The sequence below is a fragment of the Narcine bancroftii genome, chromosome 9, assembly GCF_036971445.1.
Source record: "Narcine bancroftii isolate sNarBan1 chromosome 9, sNarBan1.hap1, whole genome shotgun sequence".
NCBI classification, from domain to species: domain Eukaryota; kingdom Metazoa; phylum Chordata; class Chondrichthyes; order Torpediniformes; family Narcinidae; genus Narcine; species Narcine bancroftii.
In genome coordinates this window covers 63,468,394-63,492,350 of record NC_091477.1, presented here as the reverse complement: position 1 = coordinate 63,492,350, position 23,957 = coordinate 63,468,394, and the positions used below count along the sequence as shown (strand labels likewise).

Sequence of the window (23,957 nt, the reverse complement as noted above, 5' to 3'; positions counted from 1 at the left end):
CTCAGTAGGATGGGAAAAGTGGGGAGAAAGATTTGATACAACTTGTTTTGGTACCTGTTTGTCCATGTTATTGGCAAGTGTGATTTCAATAAGCAATGGAAAGGGTAAAAAGACACTGTTGACAGTTATATACAGATGTCAAAACAATAGCTGGGATGTGAACAACAATCTACAACAGCAAATAGAAAAGGTGTGCAAGAAGGGCAATGTTATGGTGGTCATGAAGGATTTTTATCATGCAATTAGATTGAGAAAACTAGGTTGGGACTGGATCTCAAGTGAAAAATTTGCAGAAAGCCTACGAGATGACTTTTTAGAGCAGCTTGTTGATCAGCCTGTTAGGGTATCAGCTGTACTGGATTGGGTGTTGTGTAATGCACCCAAGGTGATTGGAGAGCTTAGAGTAAAGGAACCATCAGGGCAATGATCTCATGGTTGAATTCAATTTGATATTTAACAAGGAACCTAAAGCCAGATGTGTCAGTATTTCAGTGGAGTAAAGGGAATTACAATGGGATGAGAGATGAACTGACCAATGTAGATTTGAAGAGGACACTAGATGGGAAGGCAGCAGAGCAGCAGTGGATGGAGTTTCTGTGAGAAATGGATAAGGTTCAGGATAAATACAGACCAAAAAAAGAGGAAAATACTTGAATGGAAAAATGTCACAATTGTGGCTGACGAGGGAAGTCAAAGCCAACGTGAAAGTAAAAGAGAGGGGGTACAAGGAAGCAAAAATTAGTGGGAAGAGAGTGGATTGGAAAGTTCTTAAAAACTTGCAGAAAATGACTAAAAACTTGTAAGGAGTTAAAAGATAAAGTATGAAATTATGAAAGTAGGCTAGCAAATTATATCAAAGAGGATTCAAAAATCTTATCCAAGAGTAAAAGATGTGAGAGTAGACATAAACCGTAAACTATATAACCATTTACAGCACCAAAACAGGCCAGTGTGGCCCTACTAGCCTGTGCCAAATATCTTCCTACCTAGTCCCACTGACCCTCACTTGGCCCATAACCTCCACACCTCTCCAATCCATATACTTATCCAAACTTTCCTTGAATATTAACATCAATCTCACTTCTAACACCACTGCCAGTAGTTCATTCCATATCCTGACCACCCTCTGCGTGAAGAAATTTCCTTTACATTTCCCTTAAACATTTCCCTTTTTACTCTCAGTCCATGTCCTCTTGTTTGAATCTTCCCACTCTCAGTAGAAAAGCCTGTCCACATTGACTATCTTTCCCCCTTATAATTTTGAATACCTCTATCAAATCACCCCTCAACCTTCTACACTTTAGGGAATAAAGTCCCAGCCTGCTCAACCTTTCCCTGTAACTCAAGCCTTGAAACCCCAGCAACATTCTCATAAATCTCCTCTGCACTCTCTTAATACTGTTTATATGCTTCCTGTAATTCAGCAATCAAAACTGCACACAATATTGCAAATTTGGCCTCACCAATGTCTTATACAATTTCAACTCCTGTGTTCTATACTTTGATTTATGAAAGCCAAAATACTAAATGCCTTCTTCACCACCCTATTCACATGTGAGTCACCTTTCAGAGAATTATGTACCATGACTCTTAAATCCCTTTGTTCCACTGCACTCCTCCATTGCCTACCATTTAACATGAATGATCTATTTTGATTAGTCCTACCAAAATGTAGCACCTCACATTTATCAGTATTAAACTCCATCTGCCATCTTCCAGCCCACTCTTAACTGTCCTATATCTCCCTGTAAGCTTTGATAATTTTCCTCGCTGTCCACAACACTGCCAACCTTTGTATCATCTGCCAATTTACTAATCCAATTTGCCACCCTATCATCTAGATTGTTAATATATATATATATGACAAACAGCAGTGGACCCAGTACTGGTACCTGAGGCAAATCCACTCGACACCAGCCTCCAATTCGACCAACAATTTTCCACCTCTACTCTCTGGAATCTCCCATCCAACCATTGCTGAACCCAGTTCACTACTTCATTAATACCTAATGCTTCCACCTTCCTTACTAAACTCTTATGGGGAACCTTGTCAAAACCCTTACTAAAGTCTAAATAGACAACATCCACCACCTTCCCCTCATCAACCTTTTTAGTAACTTTCTCGTAAAACTCTACAATATTTGTTAGACATGATCTACCATGTACAAAACCATGCTGACTATTCTGAATCAATCCGTCTTTCCAAATAGTTGTATATACCATCTCCAAGAACATTTTCCATTAATTTACCCACCACTGACAGACTTATAGGCCTATAATTACCAGATCTACTTTTGGATCCTTTTTTGAACAGCGGAACATGAGCCACCCTTCTGTCCTCCCATGCTTCCCCTGTGACCAGTTATATTTTAAATATTTTTGTCAATTCTCCCACTATTGGTTCACTAACCTCCCTCAGGGTCCTAGGGAATATTTCGTCAGGACCTGGAGATTTATCCACCTTGATCTTTTTTAATAGATTCAACACTACTTCCTATTAATCCTTATATTATCCATGAGCTCCCTACCATGTTTCTTTACTTCATCTGGCTCAATATTCTTTTCCTTAGTGAATACTGAAGAAAAAAAATCATTAAAAAATTTAACCCATCTCCTCTGGCTTCTCAAGGAGCCTACCCTTCTCATTTTCAAGAGGTCCAATTTTATCCCACACTATTCTTTTATTTTTAATGTACCTATAGAAACATTTGGATTTATTTTTACTTTGCCTACCAAAGCAGCTTCATATCTCCATTTAGCCTTTCTAATTTCCTTATTTTTTTTATTCTCCTCTATTCATTTCCATTACTAGCCTAAAATTAATAGTATTGTGATCACCAGACCCAAAGTGTTCCCCAACACAAACCTCTGTCACCTGTCCTATCTCATTCCCTAATATGAGATCCACTACAGCCTCCGTGAGTCAGTTCTTCTACATATTGATTAAGAAAACTTCCTTGAACACAATTAAACTCTACCCCATCCAGCCCTCTTACTGTATGGGTGTCCCAGTTAATGTTCAGAAAGTTGAAATCTCCCATAACTACCACCTTGTGTTTATTACACATATATACAATCTCCTTACAAATTTGCTCCTCTCATTCCCTCAGCCCATTTGGTGGTCTGTAATACTACAATTAATGTATTCATGCTTCTGCCATTCCTCAATTCTACCCAAGTAGCCTCGCTGAACGATTCCACCAAACCATCCTGCCACATCACTGCTGTAATGTTCTCTCTAATAAGCAATGCAACTCCTCCACCTTTTACTCCCCACCCCCCCCCGCCCCCAATTCTATCATACCTAAAACAACAGAATCCTGGAATATTTAACTGTCAAACATGCCCTTCCTGCAACCAAGTTTCACTGTTGGCTATAATATTATATTTCCATGTGACCATCAATGCCTTAAGTTCATCCTTTTTTACAATGCTCATTGTATTAAAATATATGAACTTGAGAAACTGTCCTCCACATATACTCCTTTTGTTACCAACTATCCTTAACTTCCTCCCTCCTCCATTTATTTTTATGTTCTGTTTCCTTCCAATCTAGGTGTTCTTCTACCCTAATCGCAGCACTCTCATTCGAATACCCACCCCCCCGCCCGCCAAACTAGTTTAAACCCTCCCCAACAGCTCTAGCAAACTTGCCCACCAGGATATTGGTCCCCCTCCAGTTCAAGTGCAGCCCATCTCTTTTGTAGAGGTCAGACTTGCCCCAGAAGAGATCCCAATGATCCAGAAAAACCCCTCCCCCAGCTCCTGAGCCACATGTTCATCCTCCATAACTTTCTATTTCTACTCTCACTCGTGCATGGCACAGGCAGCAATCCCAAGATTGCCACCCATGAGGTCCTGCTTTTCAACTTCTTCCCTAATTCTATATAACCCCTCATCAGGGCCTCATCCCCACTTCTAACTATGTCATTGGTTCCCACGTGGATCATGACTTCTGGCTGCTTGGCCTCCCCCTCCAGAATGCTGAGGACTCAATCAGACCCTGGCACCTGGGAGGCAGCATATCAACCGGGATCCCCAATCTCTTCCAGCAACCATCCTATCTGCTCCCCTAACCAGCAAAACCCCAATTACAAGAGCCCTTCTCTTTTCTCCCCTTCCCTTCTGAGCCAAGGGTCCAGCTCCTGTGCCAGAGATCCAACCTCCATGACTTGTCCCCAGTAGATTCTCCCTGACTCCCCCCGACTGTTGTTGGGGGGGGGGGGTTCACTGCCACCCCATAACCCCTATCAATCACTTCCTCCACCTCCCTTATGATCCACAGTTCATTGAGCAGAACTAACTAATGGGCCAAAATGGTCTGTTACTGAGCTGTATGTGTACATTTAAAAAAAAAACAATTTTGTTGGGTTGTATTTGTGCAATCAAATGATAAATATACTTGATTTCAGTTGACTGTAAGAGGCATCCACCAAATTCTGCTGATGGTGAATCTGTCTGCCAATTTTGTGTAATATTACATCTGTCTTATTACATGACAATATAGGAATCTTGAACCTTGAAAACTTTTTACTTGTGTTTAGCATGGAGAAGTTCGTGAGTCCAGGCCTGACCAAGTGTTCCCCAAGATGTCGTGGGGAGAAGGGAAGAAATTGCCAGGGCCTTAACAATGATTGTGGTACAGGGACATGATCCTTTATCCAGACATCTAAAATCCGGAAAGCTCCAAAATCCAATAAGTGGGGAAAGAGGCGGCTGGACGGCCAGCAGTTGAGGGAGGTGGCTGGGCGGCCAAGGGACCAGCGCTAGCGGGAGGTGGCTGGCGCTTGGGGGAGGCAGCCGAGGGACCGGCGTTTGGGTGAGGCAGCCGGGCGACTGGAAGGGTGTGGGGGTAGATACAGCAGCACAATTCAGGTGGGCTTTCTGAAATCTGGAAAAATCCGAAATTCAGAACACACTGTCCCCCAAGGGTTCGGATAAAGGATCACGTACCTATACCTTCCTTAGCCAGGGTATGCGGCACTGGAATACTGGAAGATGGCTAATGTGTCTTTTTTCTCAAAAACATTGGACAAGGACAGGCCATGGAACTAAAGATCTGTGAACCCGACATTTGGAGGGAACATTGCAGGAGGTGGAATTTTGAGAGGGAGGATCCAGTGAACAGAAAACATCCACTCCATTATTTTCTCATTTGTCTTAATTTAGTCGCCACTGTAACCACAAAACGTGACTGAAAAAGCTTCCTGAGCTGTCTGGTTCTCACAGTAAAATAGTGGCTTAATTGCCACTTAAATCCCATCACGATTTTCAAAGGCATAACCGTTAGACCCATTGCTACACTTTGATAATGACTGTTGGCAAGTTCATTTTTCAGTTGATTTCCTAGTGAAAGACGATTTCCAGGGGTGAATTTGGGATTTCATTTAGGTTGAAGATTTAAATTTAACTTTTTTAAACATAAGGCATGGTAACAGGCCCTTGCATCCTCAATCCATGCCCCTAAATACATCAATTAACCCTCAACCTCCATCCATTTACGAAGGGGGGGGCGGACACTGAGGCACCTGGAGAAAATATGCGAGGACATGGGGAGAACCCACAAACTCCTTACTTACAGCATCGAATTCGAACCCGCATCGCTGGCACTCTAATAGCATTGAACTAATCGCAACGCTAACTGTGCTGCCTAACCAGTAAATCTCTGCTAGAACATTTGAGTAAGAATAGAAATAAATAAGACTAGAAATTGATTCTTAATTGTAGCAGCATGAACTTCGGTTACAAACTACATTAAAAAAAAGGGGAGACAATGGAATGGTCATTTGCTTTAAAACTACAGTCCATGAGACCTTTAAGGCCAAAATAAGAGATATTTACAGAACAACAAATCTTGGGAATGAAGCATCTCTGTTGCTCACAAGCGATGGCAAGACCCAACCGATTTAAATTCTTCCCTTGCCATACAGCAGTCATGCAGATCCACCATTAACAGAATAAAAGAAAATTGGCTAGAGATGGGAAACTGCTCCACAGCATTGATTGGATTCGCCTGCTGTCACTTGAGTGGTACTTGTGTCAGTGGAGGTGTATGACTGCAACACCGACTTGGAAAGAATTGCTTTTGAAAGTAACCAAGATAAGGCAGGATAAGATACAACTGCTGGAAAAAAGGACCAGGAAGTCTGAACGTATTAATTATAGTTTATTAACATTTTTCAGAAGGAGAATCAATTCTTTATTTTTGAAAGCAGTGTGATTATATAGCTCACCAGACCTGCAGAATATCTATGACATGCTAGGAGCTAATAAGCCGGATGGGAAACAGATTTCATTGTTACTCAACAGGCATCCAGTAGAGAGCTGGATGGTTCCAGGTCATAGGCTCAGATCATCAGCATGGACTTCAGCAATTTTTAAAGGTACAAGCTTCCAGGAGATCTGGAATTTAAAGCAACAGGTAATGAGACTCCGGTAGCATTTTGTTTTCTATAAACCCCTGCACTAACAAAAAATTAATATGGTCTCTCTTCTGAATTCTTGTTTTTTGCAAGGCGGGTAACAGTCCATTTTTACAGTCCAAGTATACAATCTACTAAAGAATAAAGGGCACCCACACTTTCTTCATCTCCTCTGCACTCCACCATCTACTAAACAAGTTTTGTACCTTCTCTGACATTGAGCCATTGAACATGTCATTTTATTATATCTACACCAGCTCAGCTGTCCTGTCCAGACAATCGCCCTCTCCATTTCCCAAATAGACTCAAAGAATAGCAAAAGGTTACAAGAATCAATCAGCTGGTGGAACTTAGCATTAGTGAAAAGTGCAAACATCTCAGACCAGAATGCTTAACATTTCATCATCTCAGTCCTGATGAAGCCACTGATACCCATGCTGATACTGCTTGATCCTTCAATAGATTTTTTTTCCCCCCCAGATTCCTGAATCTGCCATCTCTTGTGTCTCCACAGTAAAAGGTTAGCTGGATTCAATAAAAAAATGCCATTCTGACTTTTCCCAGGAGAACTTGAAATAAACCCAAATATCCATGTGCTCATAGGATCATTCAATTGATAGGGGAGAAATGATTTGAATGTGCATTTCACCATTACTTACCAGGAGTTTCGCAAGAATAGAGACTTTCCAATACATGGATATAACTCTCACCCAGAAAGCTTTTGTAATTGGGGCTGGGGATTTCAATGAGACACTGAGTGGAATCCTTAAAAAGCAGGTTGTTTCCTGAAAATAATTGTGAGCTGAACATCTGAAAGATGTCTTGCATGGTTCCATTGCGGCCATGTTTCAACTGTAATTAAAAGGAAATTGTCATTGGCATTGACACCAGGCACGTTCTACAGGTCTGTGTGAATTATATTTTGAATAGTGTGTCATGGATGGGCATTTAGGGATTCAAGCCACAGGAAATCAAAGCATATACCTGAATCTGCACCCTTTCCCTTCCAAACACTACTCTCCTGTCTCTTTCTCAAGAACCTTTTGGAGGAAGGACATAATTTCCTCAGGGAAAGGTAGTTCCTGATTGTTATGCTTTACCAGGAGAAATTGCAAAACAGAGGGCTGGCATCTTATCATGCTTCAGTGGTCTTGTCTCTGGGGGATAGCAGTCATTTACTCTCATGTAAGATGACATTTTACTGGCAATACAATCTTGCAGTAATTGTAGTGCAGTAATGCACATGACCCATAACCCCCTTTCAGTCTCGGAAAGTGAAAAGAAGGTACGAGGTGGCTATAGAAAACAGGCTGAAAGTAAATCCGGAGGGTTTTTACAAATATGTAAATAGCAAAAGGAGTGTGAAGGATAAAATTGGTCCATTAGAGAATCAGACTGGATGAGTGTTTGCGGAGCTGAATGAGATGGGGGAGATATTGAACAAATTCTTCTCTTCGGTATTCCCTAGGGAAAAGGATATGGAATCGTGTCGGATAAGAGAAGCAAAAGGGTGATTAGCAAAAATGTAGGGATTAGGAAAGATGTTGGAACTTTTGAGGCATATAAATATGGATGTCTCCGGGTCCCGACGGGATTTTCCCCAGGACCTTGAGGGAAGTCAGGGAGGAAATAGCAGAAGTTCTGACAGTGATTTTTCAACAGTCACTAGAGAGGGGCATGGTGTCACAGGATTGGCATATCGCAAATGTGGTTCCTCTGTTTAAAAAGGGCTCCAGGTGTCGGCCCAGGAATTATAAACCAGTAAGTTTGATGTCAGTGGTTGGTAAACTAATGGAAAGTATTCTTAGAGATAATAGGTATCTAGAGAGGCAGGGACTGATCAGGGACACCCAACATGGGTTTGTGTGGGGAAGGTCATGTTTGACAAACATTGTTGAAATTTTTGAGGAGGTGGCTAGGATGGTTGATGAGGGTAGAATAGTAGATGAATTCTATATGGATTTGAGTAAGGTCTTCAATAAAGTTCCACATGGAAGGTTGGTGAGGAAGGCTCAGGTGCTAGGTTATTAATGTTGAGATAGTCAGATGGGTTCAACAGTGGCTAGAAGGTAAATGCCAGAGAGTCATGGTGGATAACTGTCAGTCAGGATGGAGGCCGGTGACTAGCGGTGTGCCTCAAGGATTGGTGTTGTATCCCTTATTGTTTGTCATTTACATTAATGATGTGGATGATGGAGTAGTAAATTGGGAGAGTAACTATGTGGACAATACAAAAATAGGGGGAGTTGTGGATAGTGTAGATGGTTTTCAGATTTGGACTGCTTAGAAGAGTGGGCTGAAAGATGGCAGACGGAGTTTAATATTGTTAAGTGTGAAGAGCTTCATTTTGGGAAGAATAATCAAAACAGGACATATGGAGTGAAGGAAAAGGTATTGAGGAAAGCAGAGGAACAGAGAGATCTTGGAATAACAGTTCATTGTTCTTTGAATCGCATGTGGATCGAGTGGTACAAAAGGCTTTAGGTATGCTGGCCTTTATAAATCAAAGCATAGAATATAGTATCTGGGAGGTGATGTTGAGACTGTTCAAGGCATTGGTGAGGGCAAATTTGGAATATTGTGTGCAGTTCTGGTCCCCAAATTATAGGAAGGATATGAATAAGATAGAGAGGGTGCAGAAGATTTATTAAAATGTTGCCTGGATTGCAGTTTCTAGAATACAAAGAAAGATTGAGTAGACTGGGTCTTTATTCATTGGAGTGTAGAAGGTTTAGATGGGATTTGATAGAGGTATTTAAAATTATGTAGGGAATAGATAAAGTAGATGTGAATAGGCTCTTCCCTTGAGGGTAAGAGAGATTGGAACGAGGAGTCAGGAGTTAAGGGTTTGGGGGAAAAAGTTTAGAAGTAACATGAGAGGTAGCTTCTTCACTCAAAGAGTGGTGGCTGAGTGGAATGACTTTCCGGAAGAGGTGGTTGCCCACGGTCAATTTTGTCATTTAAGTGAAAGTTGGATGAGTGCATGGATGTGAAGGGATTGGAGGGTTATGGACAGGGAGTGGGTAAGTGAGACTTAAATCGGTGTGGACTAGAGGGGCTGAGATGGCCTGCTTCCATACTGTAATTGTTATATATATGGTCTAGCACTCTGGGCTGAGGAGTAAACAATGCAAAATCCAAAACAAGTGTAGGGAATATGGAAACACTTCACAAGTCAGGCAACATCTGTGGAGAAAGAGTTACTCAATCAGGTTAAGGATCCATCAGGAGTGGAAAACAAGGTATTTTTGCAAAGAAGGGGAAGGGGAAGGGTGAAGAGAACAAGGGACTGTCCGTGATAAGTTACAGACAGAGGTGATCTTAATACCAGTTACTTTAAATACCAGATGTGGGAGAGAATTTTTTTTTTAAACCAGTTGAACTGCATTGAATGCAGTTCGCTGAATTAGCAGTGGAAGCGAATCATTGCTTCATCTGCAAGGAATATTGGGGCCCTGGATAATGGGAAGGCAAGCCTGAGAATTTTATGGTGTCAGATTTGCTGCCATTGAATGGTGGCAACACCAGGTGCAGGGTTGTTAGAGATGGAAGAATGGATCAGGAAGGGTCTGGGAGAACAGCCACTTCAGAGAGGTGAAAGTGGAAAGAAAGGAAAGATGTGACTGGGGATAGAATTCTGCTGATGGTGGTGAAAATCATAGAGGATGGTGGAGCAGAAATTTAAAAAAAACTACTTTGGTGAAGAAAGAGGGGGAGGTGAAGGAGTTTATTGTAAGATGAGGACAGGCAAAGGAGATTAGTGTTGGGAGGGAATGGATTGGACTGTTCAAAAAAGTCGAACCTTCCCATCATCTCGGAGGCCTGGAGAAGTGTAAGGATCAGATGTTCGTGGAAGCTAATAATTAGTGATGACTAAAAATTTTAATTACCTAGACAATCCCGCACCTAACACTCATATGCTGCAAGTTATATGCGGAATATTTCCATATCACCTCTCTGCATTCAAACATGTTTCTCTCATGAATCTAACAAGTGATGGATATGGCAATGTTGCTGAGCTGTAATGGACCTTCAGCCTCAATTTGTAACTGAATGAAGTCTGATGATGCTTCCTTCATTCTTTGCAAGGATCAATGGAATGGAAATAATGTTATCACCTTTTTATTCCTAATTCTCATTAGACCCCTCAAAATGGTGACTAATGTAATATCACCCCATTGCCATGAAAATGCCCTGGCCCAAGCTCTGACTGCCCATGCCTGGAGTCAAACAAAAGATCCATTTCAATTAGAAGGAGTTGTTTCATTGATGCGAATAGGATTTTGGTTGGATTTTAGATGGAGCATGCTCAGTCGAGCATGTCTGCTTGAGAGGTTCTCATTATAGGAAGGATGTGGAAGCTGTGGAGAGGGTGCAGAGGAGATTTACCAGGATGTTTCCTGGACTGGAAAATAAGTCTTATGAGGCAAGGTTAGGAGAGCTGGGACTTTTCTCTTTGGAGCGGAGAATGACAAGAGGAGACTTAATAAATGTCTACAAGATTATGAGAGGCATAGATAAGGTGGACAGTCAGCACCTGTGTCCCAGGGCAGGAATGCCAAGCACCAGAGGACTTTTGTACAAAGTAAAGAGAGGGAAGTTTAGGGGGGACATCAGGGGTGTTTTTTTTACATAGAGATTTGTGGCTACCTGGAATGCCCTGCCAGGAATGGTGGTGGAGGCTAAAACATTAGCGACATTTAAGAGACTCTTTGACGGCACATGGATGAAAGAGAAATAGAAGCCTATGAGGTAGGGAGGGTTGAGTATGTTTTAAGGAATATATGAGTTGGTACGAGTTGGTACAATATCGAGGACCGAAGGACCCATACTGTGCTGTAGTGTTCTATGTCCTATGTTCCATAGAACCATAGAACATTACAGCACAGAAACAGGCCCCTTTGGCCCTTCTAGATGGTGCCAAACCTTATTTTTTGCTTAGTCCTACTGACCTACACCCAGCCCATAGCTCTTCACAACCCTCCCATCCATGTACCTGTCCAAATTCTTCTTAAATGTTAAAATTGAGCGCACATTCACCACTTCAGCTGGATTCTCATTCCACACTCCCACCACTCTCTGTGTGAAGAAGCTCCCCTTCATGTTCCCCCTAAACACATGTCCTCTGGTTTGTATCACACCTACCATCCATGGAAAAAGCCTAATCTACATGTACTATGTTTACACTCAGAATTTTAAATCCATCTATTAAATCTCCCTTTATTCTTCTCTGCTCCAGGGAATAAAGTCTTAATCTCTTTAACCTTTCCCTGAAGTCCAGGCAGTATCCTAGTAAATCTTCTCTGCACTGTCTCCATATTCCTTTTGTGGATGTGATTAATCCATGAATCATTGTTTGGTAGTCTCCCACCTCCATTGTTTGGTAGTCTCCCACCTCCATTGTTTGGTAGTCTCCCACCTCCAGTGGTTTCCACTTTGCTGTAGCTTCCCCAGTAAAAATTTCACTTGGTAGAGCTGGACCTGAAAGAGGTTTATACCCTGTGTGCATGTTAATCCTTTTGTTCTCTGGGACTTAAGAGGAAAGAATGAAGGAGAAACAGGCCATTCAATGCTCTGCTTATTGACTTAAATTTCCAATTTCATGATGCAGAGAGAGGAGTTTACTAATTTGACTGATTCTTCAAACCAAACAATCAGTCATCAGTTGTTGGATGCCTGTCTTGATCAATTACTGTCGGTGCTGACAACCTCCTTAATTTAGTTTACCTTATTGCCACATGAACAAAGAAAGACGTGGTTTTTGCATGGTATCCAGGCAGCCTACAAAAAGGTGCCAGTCTCCAGTACCATTTTGAATGTAAGAATTTAGGGTGAGGGTAAGCAAGCATCAGGTAAAATGATTGACCATAGCAACCTTTGGGGATTTGTATCCTCTCCCAGCTAGAATGAAGTGCGTAAATCAAGGCAACATCACGGTTTACACCCTCACCTGTTCACGTTGCAGCAGGTCGAGCACCTCATCCCTTTTATCTGCTCGTGTCATGACAGCATGTGCTGGAACATCAGCCAGGTGGCAGCTCCGGAACTGATCAACTGAGGCCGTGCTCCCATTTTTGCACAACAAATAATAATTGGAAGAGAGCAAATTCTGGGTCCAGTTCATCATTCCGTTTCCTGAATATTAAGGAGATTGAAATCACACATTCAAACATTAGTTTATTACAGTCCTCTTAAACATCTAACCGGTCATTGATTTCAAATGTTCCATTAGATGAGTGGGATTCTATTGTCTAGAAATTGATTCAGTGTCAGTGATACATGCTTTGCAATCATGTATGAAGTTAAATTGTATTGAAGCCATGGAATAAATTTCAGAGCCGGAGTATGTTAATAATGTAGGGAGTGATTGGGATAGGAGGTAAATTTCTGTACTTAACCCTCATATTCTCTGTTCTTCCTTAGCCATGAAATTCTAAACACTCTCTCATTTTAATCATATTTAATCTCTAGGTACATTTTCAAATGATTTGGTCTATAGGTACCTACTTCTTCCAGAGAAGAATTCTTTCATTTGACTGCTATCCATCGAATGACAATTGTTCTGTGTAGGGTCGTGAAAGGTGACTGCCTTCATAAGCTCCCCTCAGTTTTAACCACTAATAACTAATGCCATCAAGAGACCGACCTAATGATATTTGAACAGCAATATTTGATGACTTATTCCAGCAGAGATACATAAGACCCCAATTCTGATTTTGAAATGCTGCTGACCCAGGAGATGTTGTGCTCCATTATTCAGCACTAATCCCATTCTGCAGGTTCTGCAGCTGATTTCCTCCATCAATGGACTCCCACTCATTCGGTGTTTATTCGTAATAATATTTTACATCTTCAGTCTCCATCTTGTTCACTCCCAAGTGGTCTCATTATTCTTCTGCGACTTAAATGGTTATGAAAGCTTGAACCATCAGCTTTGTTATCTGTTATCTTCCATCTGTTTTCCCTTAGCCCTTCCAAGTTGCCTTTCTCTACTGGCTCTTCTTCTTCACTCCTGATCATCATCATTCACTCATGCACTAACCGAGCACAAACCAGGACTAGAAGACAAGGTTCCACATACCATCAGTGTTCTCAGGCACAGTGGTGTGTTTAATGAAGGCAACATCGCCCGCTTCCACCAGGCACCTGAAAGAGAGTGAGGCAAATTCATTCAGAAATGACAATCAAAAAATATGTGCAACAACAGTAATGCAATTTTCCTCTCTAATCTTGCAATACATTGACTTTTGCTCATGCACAGTGCATTTTCTGGGACATTCCATGTAAGATCATGAAATTAGAGTTGTTCCCACCCATTTCAGTGTCTTTGATGAGTACTTATACAACTGGAATCTGGCAGACATTGATGGCAATGTGTTGGAAACACATGACAGGGATAACTTGGTGGATTAGGATTCCTCAGTGACCAGATTAATAGAGTGAAGGGCAGCTGCCATGATGGTGAGGAAGTTAGCATGTGCTGGAAAATGTAGACCTAGCAAACCAGGATGTCAATCATCGTGCAATGAGTCCAAACGGGCATTTTGGAGCTCCGTGCTGCCACTAACTCTCTCCTTTCACCCTCATGGTCGTAGGTCAACGCAGCCAAAGGGGACACCCAGTGTCTAAACAGTTAATCTTACAGGGATCAACAACTATTCATGCCCTTGAAGCTCAATAATTTTTTTTCTGCTGTTGCTCAATTTTTGCAACTGTTTGTTGGTTTATCTGATAGCTTTTTGTGTTTCAATAGGCTACAGGGAATGGTTTGCCGAGCAGCTTTGTCCTGTGAATACACTAGTTGTTGTCAGGGTTGGGTGCACTAACAGGCATTCCTGTAGGACCATGCCTCGACCAGGAGAATGAGCAGAGCAGGACAAGGAGGAGGAGGGAGTAAGATGGTCAAACAGAATATGAGTTTTGACTGCCTGCATTCCTTTCTTACTTGTTGTCAGCCAAAACAAGGTCAAGAAGAGGTAACATTCCTTGGCACTTTTTAACTTAGTGCAACTAACTGAAAGTTGACAGAAGGGATTAATTAACTGCTGTGGACAATGGATCCCAGTGCTACTATTTACACTAAGTTGTTATCGCCTTATGCTGCCTTGGGTATGTTGTCCCCAGTATCCATCATGAGCCACAATTGAATTTCCACAATGGATCAAGTCCCCTTTTGTGGCACTGGTAAAGCATCGAAGGAGCTCATCAGCCTTGCTTCAGTTTTGGAACAGCTGGCCAATGGCACGGCTAACAGATTCCAGGCCACATGGGGATGTGACGAGGCAGCTATCTGCAGAAATGGTTGCCATGAGAACAGTGGCATTGGGTTTCTGTTTGCTGATTGTGGTGGTACATGCTCTATTATAGGCCAAGAGTGCTCTAAATACATCCCAGACAGGGAGGCCCAATTGACGTAGCTGTTAACGCAACACTGTTACAGCACCAGTGATCGGGTCCAGGGTTCGAATCCTGCGCTGTCGGTAAGGAATTTGTACGATCTCCCCGTGACTGCGTGGGTTTTCCCCAGGGGCTCCGGTTTCCTCCCACTATTTGAAATGTACTAGGGATTGTAGGTTAATGGGGTGTAATTGGGCAGCACAGACTCGTGGTTGGAATGGTCTGCTTCCATGCTGTATGTATAAAAAAAAATGTAAATAAAAAATTTAAATTCTATCACTCACCCAACCCACAAGCCTTTGGTATTTGGGTCGAAACTGGAGGAATCTGAGAAGCAGATAGAGTGTGCAAGAATTGAACCAGGGCTGCTGGAACTGGGAGGTGACCACACAACAATGTGGGCAAGGGGGCCCTGAGCTGCCCCTCAGCAATTCCCTGGATGGAATCTGGCTGCTGTAGTTCTTGCTCTTTAAGAGTGTCAAACTTTACTTTTATTGGCGATCTATATTTTAAAATAGATTGAATAGACGCATGGATGGGTGAGGCCTAGGGTTATGGTAGTGGGACTAGTGAAATAGTGGTGGGCACAGACTAAATGGGCCAAATGGGCTGTTTTCTGTGTAGTTGAGTTCTATGGCTGTAATGCAAGTATGGAGGTTCTGAAAGATGATCTATAAAAACCAGTCTTCTTTACTTACCTGAAGGCTCCACTGTAACCGAAGTACCTCTCATTGCTGTTGGCTGCACACTTGTCCGACGATGATTCACTGCCGATGCACAGGGAACACAGTTTAGGATGCAGGGCAGCATTTGCTCCAGGGGCACAGCTTTCACTGAAATACGTGACTTTATTGGAAAAGAGAATGTCAATACATTTCCAGAGCCATATACTTTGCTTATATAATTTCTCATTGATTTACAAAGTTTCACAGTTGCTGCAGATAATCTGGCCCCAGGTATAATTCACCTCTCTGATACCAGGAATAGTCAGGAAGAAGACTACTACCCATTTTCAGCATTTTCTTAGTTTCTATTGGCCTACTGTTTTATCTACTCTGTTGACTCTCCTCGGTCTCGGTTTCCGCACCATTCCAGCTCTACCAGGGAAAGTCCAGGACCCTGCAACTCCAGTCCTCCCTAAACATCTTCTCCAGCTGCTCCCTGGAAGGCCAGGTCTGCCAGACAGGTTGAATCATATTCTGCTTCCAATGTGTGCTCCCACCACCTCCCAGTTTCAGAACAACAGCAGGGATCCCTGTGAAATCTCATATTCTCGGTGATCAACTGCTCCTGCTGGACACTTGGGATGTGCCTGGATGTTGGCGACCAAGTAAATCATCTCTTTTTCTCACCCCTGTCTTTCTTACATCTTGGGTTCTTGGAGTTTTGGCCAAAAACACCCTGTGTGTTTTTGCTGTTGTTTTTGTCTCTCCATTTGTCTCCCCTGCCATTTTTCACATTTTTAAGTTTTATTTAGACCACAGCTATTTAAACCCGTGCCACCTAATTACACCCAAATTAACCAACATCCCTGTACATTTTGGTGGAATCTCCAGCACCTAGAGAAATTCCACACAGACATGGGGAGAAATTACAAACTCCTTATAGACGGCACTGGCTTTGACCTGGGCCACTGATGCTATAATATTGTTGTGGTGACCACTACCCTAACCAAACTGCCAGTATAGGAAATGCAAATAGTAGCATTCTTGACTGCAAAGATCAGATAAAGTATAAAGTATGGGAAATGCAGAAACAAAGATTACAAGAAATAAAGTTGATGAGAAAGACGAAGATGAAGGAACTCACCTGAGAAAGAGGTTGGGTTTCATTGGCTGGCCAACGCAAAGGGAAATGATTGCTGTTCAAGGACTTTCACAACTATACTGTCAGTGGGTATCGACAGGAGGCAGCCACCCCACCCGGGGAAGGTGAAACATTTTTCTCAAAGAAATTGTACTTGTTTTGCATTGTTACTGATATATGCTGTCATGTGTTTGAACCATTTTTGATTTAAAAAATAGGTTCATTAATTTAAGTGGCTCTGAAAGAACATTGGAAAAACTTTGCATTGGCTTTGATCAGGGGAAAGGTCTGGCCATAGGGCATATACCCATTGTTAAAGGCCGACTGAAGCCGGAAACACAAATGACTTCACGGGCTAGGAATCGGAACTATAAATAGAAAATGCTGTGATTGCTCAACTAGTCAGGCAGTGTCCTATAACATTCTTAGTATTTTGGGGTATTTTATGCCTTGATGCCAGGCCACTGAAACCTCTCTCACTTCTGAGGAGGTACCGTATATTTCAGCATATAAGTTGACCGGCGTATAAGTTGACCCCCATTTTTCAGCCTAATTTTAATGGTTTTATGGTACATCCTGTGTATAAGCCGACCCCCATTTTCAGGGTGTCTGGGCCTCCCAGGAACAACCCAATTTTTTTTAAAAGCACTCCAATCACAAGTAACAAAGCTGTAAATTAAGTATATTTAAAAATAACCTCAGCCCACAGATTTGGAGCTTCGACGTCGTGCTCCTGGTAGGAGCAGGAACCTCGGCCTACCAGGCAGGAGCAGTGACAATGACCTCAGGATCCCAGGTAGGAGCGGTTATGGCGGTGCCCTGTAGTAGGGAGGTGTCGGGGAGCGGCAGCGCCAGCACCAGCGGTGGGGAGGTGCTTCCAGCATTGACTTAAACACTAAATTGATGTCAATCTGGAGTGTTATTTTGATGAATTTAAGATCTCCAAAGTATATGCGACATATTAGTTGACCTCTTTTTGAGAAATTTTTTAGGGTTCCACGACTTGACTTATACACTGAAATATATGGTAATTCCCTTCAGAGAGAATTTCAAGATTTAAAAGAAATCACAAGGAGAGACAGAGACATCATCAGTCCCACTTACAATTATAAATGTCACAAGCTCTGATTTTGCCTTCCTTAATAAGGGTTCCCATGGGAATGTTCCACCCTGCAGTACGCCCGATGGCTGTGTGACAGGACTTCTTGCCCTTCAATTTCTCCCAGGTCAGGCTTGGATCCTTCACAACGGCCACAGCATAGTACGAGGCTGTGGAAAGACCACAATCAATATGATAACTTTCGTGTTAGAGAGATACTTGAAGCTGAATTGGCCATGCTCATGGAAATGCAGCATGTAAGCATGTGATCTCTTTGAAATCAGAGCAGGAATCAGCCACAACCATCCCAATGCACACTTAATGGTTGATCTGATTTTGACCTCAACTTTGCATTCACATCAATCCTTGCTAAACTTTCACCTCTCACCTATCAAGGACCTACATCTGTTTTAAAAATATGATGACACCTCTTCTGCCTTGAGGAAGAGCGTTTCAAAGACTGGTGACCCTTGGAGAGAGAAAGAAAAAAGTAACTTTGTTTCAGCCTTGAATGGGCAGCTCTTTATGTCGAAATCTTTTTTCAGAATCAGAATGTATTGCTGTGATAATTTGTCACGAAATTCATTGTTTTGTGGCAACTCAGCTGCATCTATAGAAAGCAATAACCAGTGAATGTTTCAGCCCTGAGCCCTTCTTCAGGAATGCCATGATTGTGCCCGTGTCCCACTCAGAATAACAATGTTTGACTCCTTTTGCTCTGACATCCCATAGGAAGTTTGGAATCTATCTGCTTCTTAGATCACCATCTTCCCTTTCGCTTGTTTCGAATATTCTTGATGTAGTAGACTCATCTTTGGGAGAATTATGTAACTTTTCTGCATTGCCCAATTCAGTTATATTTCTGGCATTGCACAGAAGCTATGAAAGATTAAAGGCATTTATTTTCAGTATGACATTGTTTAAATGCTGCAGTGCATGTGAGGCTCATTAACAAGTTAGTTCATAACCGTGTTTGAAGTGCAGAGAGTGAAGAGAAGCAGAGCAGAGTCATCAAAAATAGTCCAGACGTCAAGTATTTTAATACTTACGTATCTTCATGTTTGCTTCAGATTTGCATACGTGAAGGTTAGCTGCAGAGGAAAAGGAAATAAAATAATTTTAATCACTAATAACCTTATGTTGTGGAAGCCAGGTAAAAATCTCCATCCTGCCAAATATCCAGTACATACTAGGCACAATTGTGACAGAGTATATAGATATGTTTTGGGGAGTTAAATTGGGAAAGGTTTGTTAGAATAGGTCACATGCAAACACTTTAAAACAGATCTTATATGAAATACTGGAGCTTTGCTCCATGCTAGATATATCAGGGCCTCAGAGCTTTTGCAAGAGCTTTGGAGCATGCTCAAGAGACTTCACTAATGGATTGCTGTTTACAAAAGGCAACAGATGAAAGATCTTGTTGGAGCCACAGATTGTTTGGAAGAGAACTTGTTGTTCGAAGAGGGTCATGTGGTTTTGTAAGCAGAGAGAGTCAAACAGGCTTTGTTACAGCCAGGAGACGGCAGCTGGGACTGGAACAGGACAAGCTTGCAAGCTTATGGAAAGCCCCCTGGTCAAAGCCATTGTGGTTCATGCAAGAGGAGAGGACTGGCTGTCTAATGTTTCACTGGAACAAGAGAAACAGAAAGGAACTCTGTGGTGACCTGAAGGAAAGAGGTTATCATCTGGAGAACCCTGAAGGGGCAAGTTTCGTCAGCAAGACACTGAAGTGGTTGATTAAAAAGGACCAACAAATCTCACTCTGAAAACCAACAAAAACCTTCCTGAGTGGTAACCATTTACCTTTCAAGCACCAAAGCCTGGTGAACTTTATAAATGATAAATTCTGTGCACAGCATAAGAATTGCCTGCAACCAGTGAATTTGGAGGAATGAGAAGTGAGATTGGACTGTGAACCAAAGAACTTTTCTGAACTTACACACACATTACATACATGTACGCTTAGAATTAGAAGGGGGTTAAGTTAGGTTAAGTAAGTCAATAGAGATAGGTTAAAATTTGATTCTGTTTTCATGTTTAAAAATAATTAAAAACAACTTTTGTTTAAGTAATTATTTGTTTTGGTGAATATCTGTTGCTGTTGGGTTTTGGGGTCCTCTGGGCTTGTAACACAATAAATTACAAACACTTGGCTGATGTTTGAGAAAAATACATTGACTCCCTGTGTGGGTGAGAGTGGGGCTATGGGAAGGATGAGGGGTTTGACCGGGGCACTGAGATTCAGGGAGCCATTCAAACGATGGTGGGGGGGGGAGGAAAAGAAAATTATAATGGTGATCAGGGATCATGTAGTTAATGGTATAGACACTGTTTTTTTTGTTGCAAGGATCAAAAGTCCTGAAGGGGGTGTTGTCTGCTCATTGCCCAGTTTGGGACATCTCATCCGATCATCAGAGTTATGTGGAGTGGGAGAAGAAAGGTCCAGTTGTCATGGTCCATGTGGATACTAGCGATGTGGGGAGAACTGGGAAAGAGGGGCTGCTGAGGGAATGTGAACAGCTGGGGTTAAATTAAAAAGCAGAACCACAAAGGTAATGATACCTGCTACCTGAATGATGGGAGAAGTGGGTTTGGATTGGTGAGACATTGGTACCAGAATTGCAGAGGAAGGGAATGGTTCCAATGGGACAGGCTCCACCTGAACTGTGCAGGGTCCAGGGCACTGAGGAATCCCATCACCAGAAATATGTATTGGGTTTCAAACTAATTAGCAGGGAGGGGTGGATTCAGGTTGGATAAGTATGGATAGGTTTAAAGAGAAGGAGAGCACTGGAGAGGTTATTGAAGTCTCCAGAACAAATGATAGGACAGAAAGTTTAGAAAAGGATAAAAATTTAAACTCGGGCAACACAGAGACAAATGTGAGAAGCGAGTTGAGCATGGGACTGAAGATGTTGCATTTGAATATCCATAGTAAGACTGGAGAATGGATCAGGGATGTAGAATCGTTGTGGGGAGAGTTAGAAAAACTACAAGGGTAAAAAGTCCCTGATGGGAGTTACCTACAGTTCTCCAAATGGCAGCCAGGATGCAGGTGTAAATTACAATGGGAGTGAGAGAAGGCAATGTTACCGTGGTTGTGGGGGATTTCAAAATGCAGATAAACTGGGAAGATCAGGCTGGCTATGGATCAGAAGGGAAGGAATTTGTGGAACGCCCGTGAGATGATTTTCAGAGCAGCTTGTGTTCAAATCCACCAGGGAAAAGGCAATTCTGGATTGGATAATGAACTGGATTTGATTAGGGAGCTTAAGATAAAGGAATCATTAAGAGGTAGTGACCATAACAGGATAGAATTCATTCTGCAGATTGAGAGGGAGAAGCTAGAATGGGAGGTATTACAACTGAGTCAAGGTAACCACAGGCACGAGAGCGGAGCTGGTCACAATTCCCTAGAAGGGACCTGAGCAGGGAAGATCATAGAGCAGCACTGGCAAGAGTTACTGGGAATATTATAAAAAAACATAGGATCATTTCCCAAAGAACAGGTTGTTTTGTAAGGGGACTGTGAGATCACTGTGGATAACAAGGGAAAAGAAAAATGGCATAGAGGCAAAAGAGAGGCAAGATGGGAAGCTGAAGGATTGGCAAGTTTTTAAAAATGAAAAAGAAGGCAGCTAAAATAGGTATAAGGGGAACAATGATAAGATATGAAGGTAATCTGGTCAGAAACATAAAAGAAGATACTGCAAGTATTTTCAGGTATTTTCAATGCTATGAGAGATGCCAGAATGGACCACTGAAAAATGATGCGGGAGAAGTGACAGTGGTGTATAAAAGGAAAGGACAGATGAGCTGAATAGGTATAATGCATCAAAACACACTCAACCATGTCTCATTGTCCATAGGAGGTAAAGATATATTACTCATGTCTCGGGCCTAGCCTGCTTCAAGGTATAAGCAAAAAACAGGAAGGCGTCTGGATAAAGAGTGGAAAGATAAAGGGGGAAGAATAATGGGGGAGGAATCTAGGCCAAAAACCAAAAGGTATTATTGGATAATTCAAGAGGAAAGGTGAGAATTGATTTTGGCTCAGTGAAAGGAGGCAGAGGGAGAAGGGAATAATGAGAGAGAGTCAGAGCTGGAGGGAAGGGGGGGTGTTAACAGAAACCTGAGATGTTGATGTTTATGCCATCTGATTGGAGGGTGCCCAGACAAATGATGTATTTAAAATTTTTTAATTTAAATTTAGTTATACAACATGGTAATAGGTCTTTCTGTCCCATGAGCATTTGCTGCCTAATTACCCCAAATAATCTACAACACCCACACATTTTGAAGGATGAGATGAAACTGGATTCCCCAGAGAAAACCCATGCAGACAAAGGGAGAATGTACAGGCAGCACGGGATTCAAACCCCAGTCCCAATCACTGGTGCTGTAAAGGTGTTATGTTAACAACTACGCCAAATGTTCCTCCAATTTGCAGATGGTCTCAGTCTGACAGTGCATGAGACCATCAGCAAAGGAATAGGACAGGGAATTGAAATGGGTGGCCACTGGGAGATCCACACTATTGCGGTGGACAGAGCTGAGATGCTCAACAAAGTGATGTCTCAGTCTGTGTCCAGTCTCTCCGAAGTAGAGTAGACCACAGCAGAAGCACTGGATGGAATGGATGACCCCTATAGATTCTCAAGTAAACTCTTGCTTCACTTGAAAGGACTGTTTTGGGCGTCGAATGGTGGTTAGGGAGGAGGTGTGGGTGCAAGAGGAGCATCTCCTGTCATCACAGGGGCAGGTACAAAGGGGACAATTGGTGGAGAGGGAGGAGTGGACAAAAGAGTTATGGAGGGAGCGGTTCTGGTGAAAGGTGGAGAAGGGAGGAGAGTGGTATATGTAGCTGGTGGTGGGATCACCGAGTAGGTGGCAGAAATGGTAGATGCAGAGGCTGGTGGAGTGGTAGATGAGGTAATTGTAGGAGTTGGTGGGTTTGTAGAAGATGTCTGTTGAGAGTTTGCCTCCTGAGATCGAGACAGAAAGATTGAGAAAGGGAGAATGTTGATAGAGATGGACCAAGTGCATTTGATGTCAGAGTGGAAGTTGGCAGAAAAGTGGATAAAGTCAATGAGCTCATCATGGGTGCATGAGGCTGCTCCAAAGTAGTCATTAATGTAGCAGAGATAGAGTTTAGGAGCCTTGAGGGTATTTTGTATCAGTCCACATTACTCCAGCGATGTGCCAAACATTCTAGGGAGTCAGGGGGCAGAAATGAGTATAGTTGCTCTCAGTAAGGAGCAGGGTCTCGTGAGTTGAAGGGACTAAGGGTGGAATGTCTCCTGGGCTGGATGGACTATACCCCGGGGTTCTGAAAGAGATCGCTGAAGGGATTGTGATCTTTCATGAAACCCAACACCCAACCCCAACCAACCAATTTTCCCTTGCAACCGCTGCAACCGTGTCTGCCTGTCCCGCATCAGACTTGTCAGCCACAAACGAGCCTGCAGCTGACGTGGACATTACCCCTCCATAAATCTTTGTCCGCGAAGCCAAGCCAAAGAATAAGAAAAGAAGGAGAGTTGACAATGGTTCAGAAGATGGGAAAATTGCAATGGCCACCCGATTCTCTGAGAGAGACAGAAGGCAAGAAATTATGTCAGAGAGCCCAACTTCAGTAGTTCACAAGATTATTAAGGATGTGATTTTGGAGTTCTTCAAAGCACAAAATAAAATAGACATCGTTGGACTTGAAGTTCCTTGAGGAAGTAATGAGCAGGACAAAAAAGGGTAGTCACTGGATATTGTTTCCGTAGATTTTCAAGCCTTTGAAAAGGTACCACACACGAGCCTGCTTAACAAAAGAGGAGGCCATGGTACTATGGGAAAGGCTCGAGCACGGGTGGAAGATTGGCTGACTGGCAAAAGGCAAAGAGTGGAAATAAAGGGGGTGTTGTCAGACTGGCTGCTGGTGACTAATGGTGTTCCACAGGGCTCAGTGTTGAGTCCACAATATTTCACATTGTATTTGAATGAGTGAGATGACAGGATTGAAGACTTTCTGCCCAGATTTGCGGATGATTGATATGTGGAGGAGCGGGTAGTGTTGAGGAAGTTGGGAGTCTGAAGAGGGTCTTGGACGGGTTGGGAGAACAGGCAAGGAAGTGGCAGAGTGCAGGTAAGTGTATGGTCATGCACTTTGGTAGAAGGAGTAGACTATTTTCGAAGTGGGGAGAGAATCCAGGGAGTGGAAGTCCAATGGGACTTAAAGG

The 23,957-nt window shown here is 42.5% G+C and overlaps 1 protein-coding gene and 1 long non-coding RNA gene across 4 annotated transcripts in view; one reads left to right on the top strand and one right to left on the bottom strand.

The window, feature by feature from the left end:
* Positions 1–6,153: 6,153 nt before the first annotated feature.
* LOC138743707 (serotransferrin-like) overlaps positions 6,154–23,957 on the bottom strand; it is a 79,605-nt gene continuing 61,801 nt past the window's right edge. For all 3 annotated transcript variants that reach the window (XM_069899331.1, XM_069899332.1, XM_069899333.1), the window contains 7 exons: positions 18,774–18,815; positions 17,730–17,894; positions 15,518–15,665; positions 13,504–13,568; positions 12,373–12,557; positions 7,082–7,274; positions 6,154–6,402 (listed from right to left, as the gene is read on the bottom strand). In XM_069899331.1, coding sequence (XP_069755432.1) covers positions 6,368–6,402; positions 7,082–7,274; positions 12,373–12,557; positions 13,504–13,568; positions 15,518–15,665; positions 17,730–17,894; positions 18,774–18,815 — 833 coding nt within the window. In that variant the 3' untranslated portion in view covers positions 6,154–6,367. The remainder of the gene's footprint in view (positions 6,403–7,081; positions 7,275–12,372; positions 12,558–13,503; positions 13,569–15,517; positions 15,666–17,729; positions 17,895–18,773; positions 18,816–23,957) is intronic.
* The window catches only part of LOC138743709 (uncharacterized), a 54,849-nt gene continuing 45,197 nt past the window's right edge, over positions 14,306–23,957 (top strand). Inside the window, exons 1-2 of the long non-coding RNA XR_011345027.1 lie at positions 14,306–14,398; positions 17,328–17,421. This is a non-coding gene — a long non-coding RNA (uncharacterized lncRNA). The remainder of the gene's footprint in view (positions 14,399–17,327; positions 17,422–23,957) is intronic.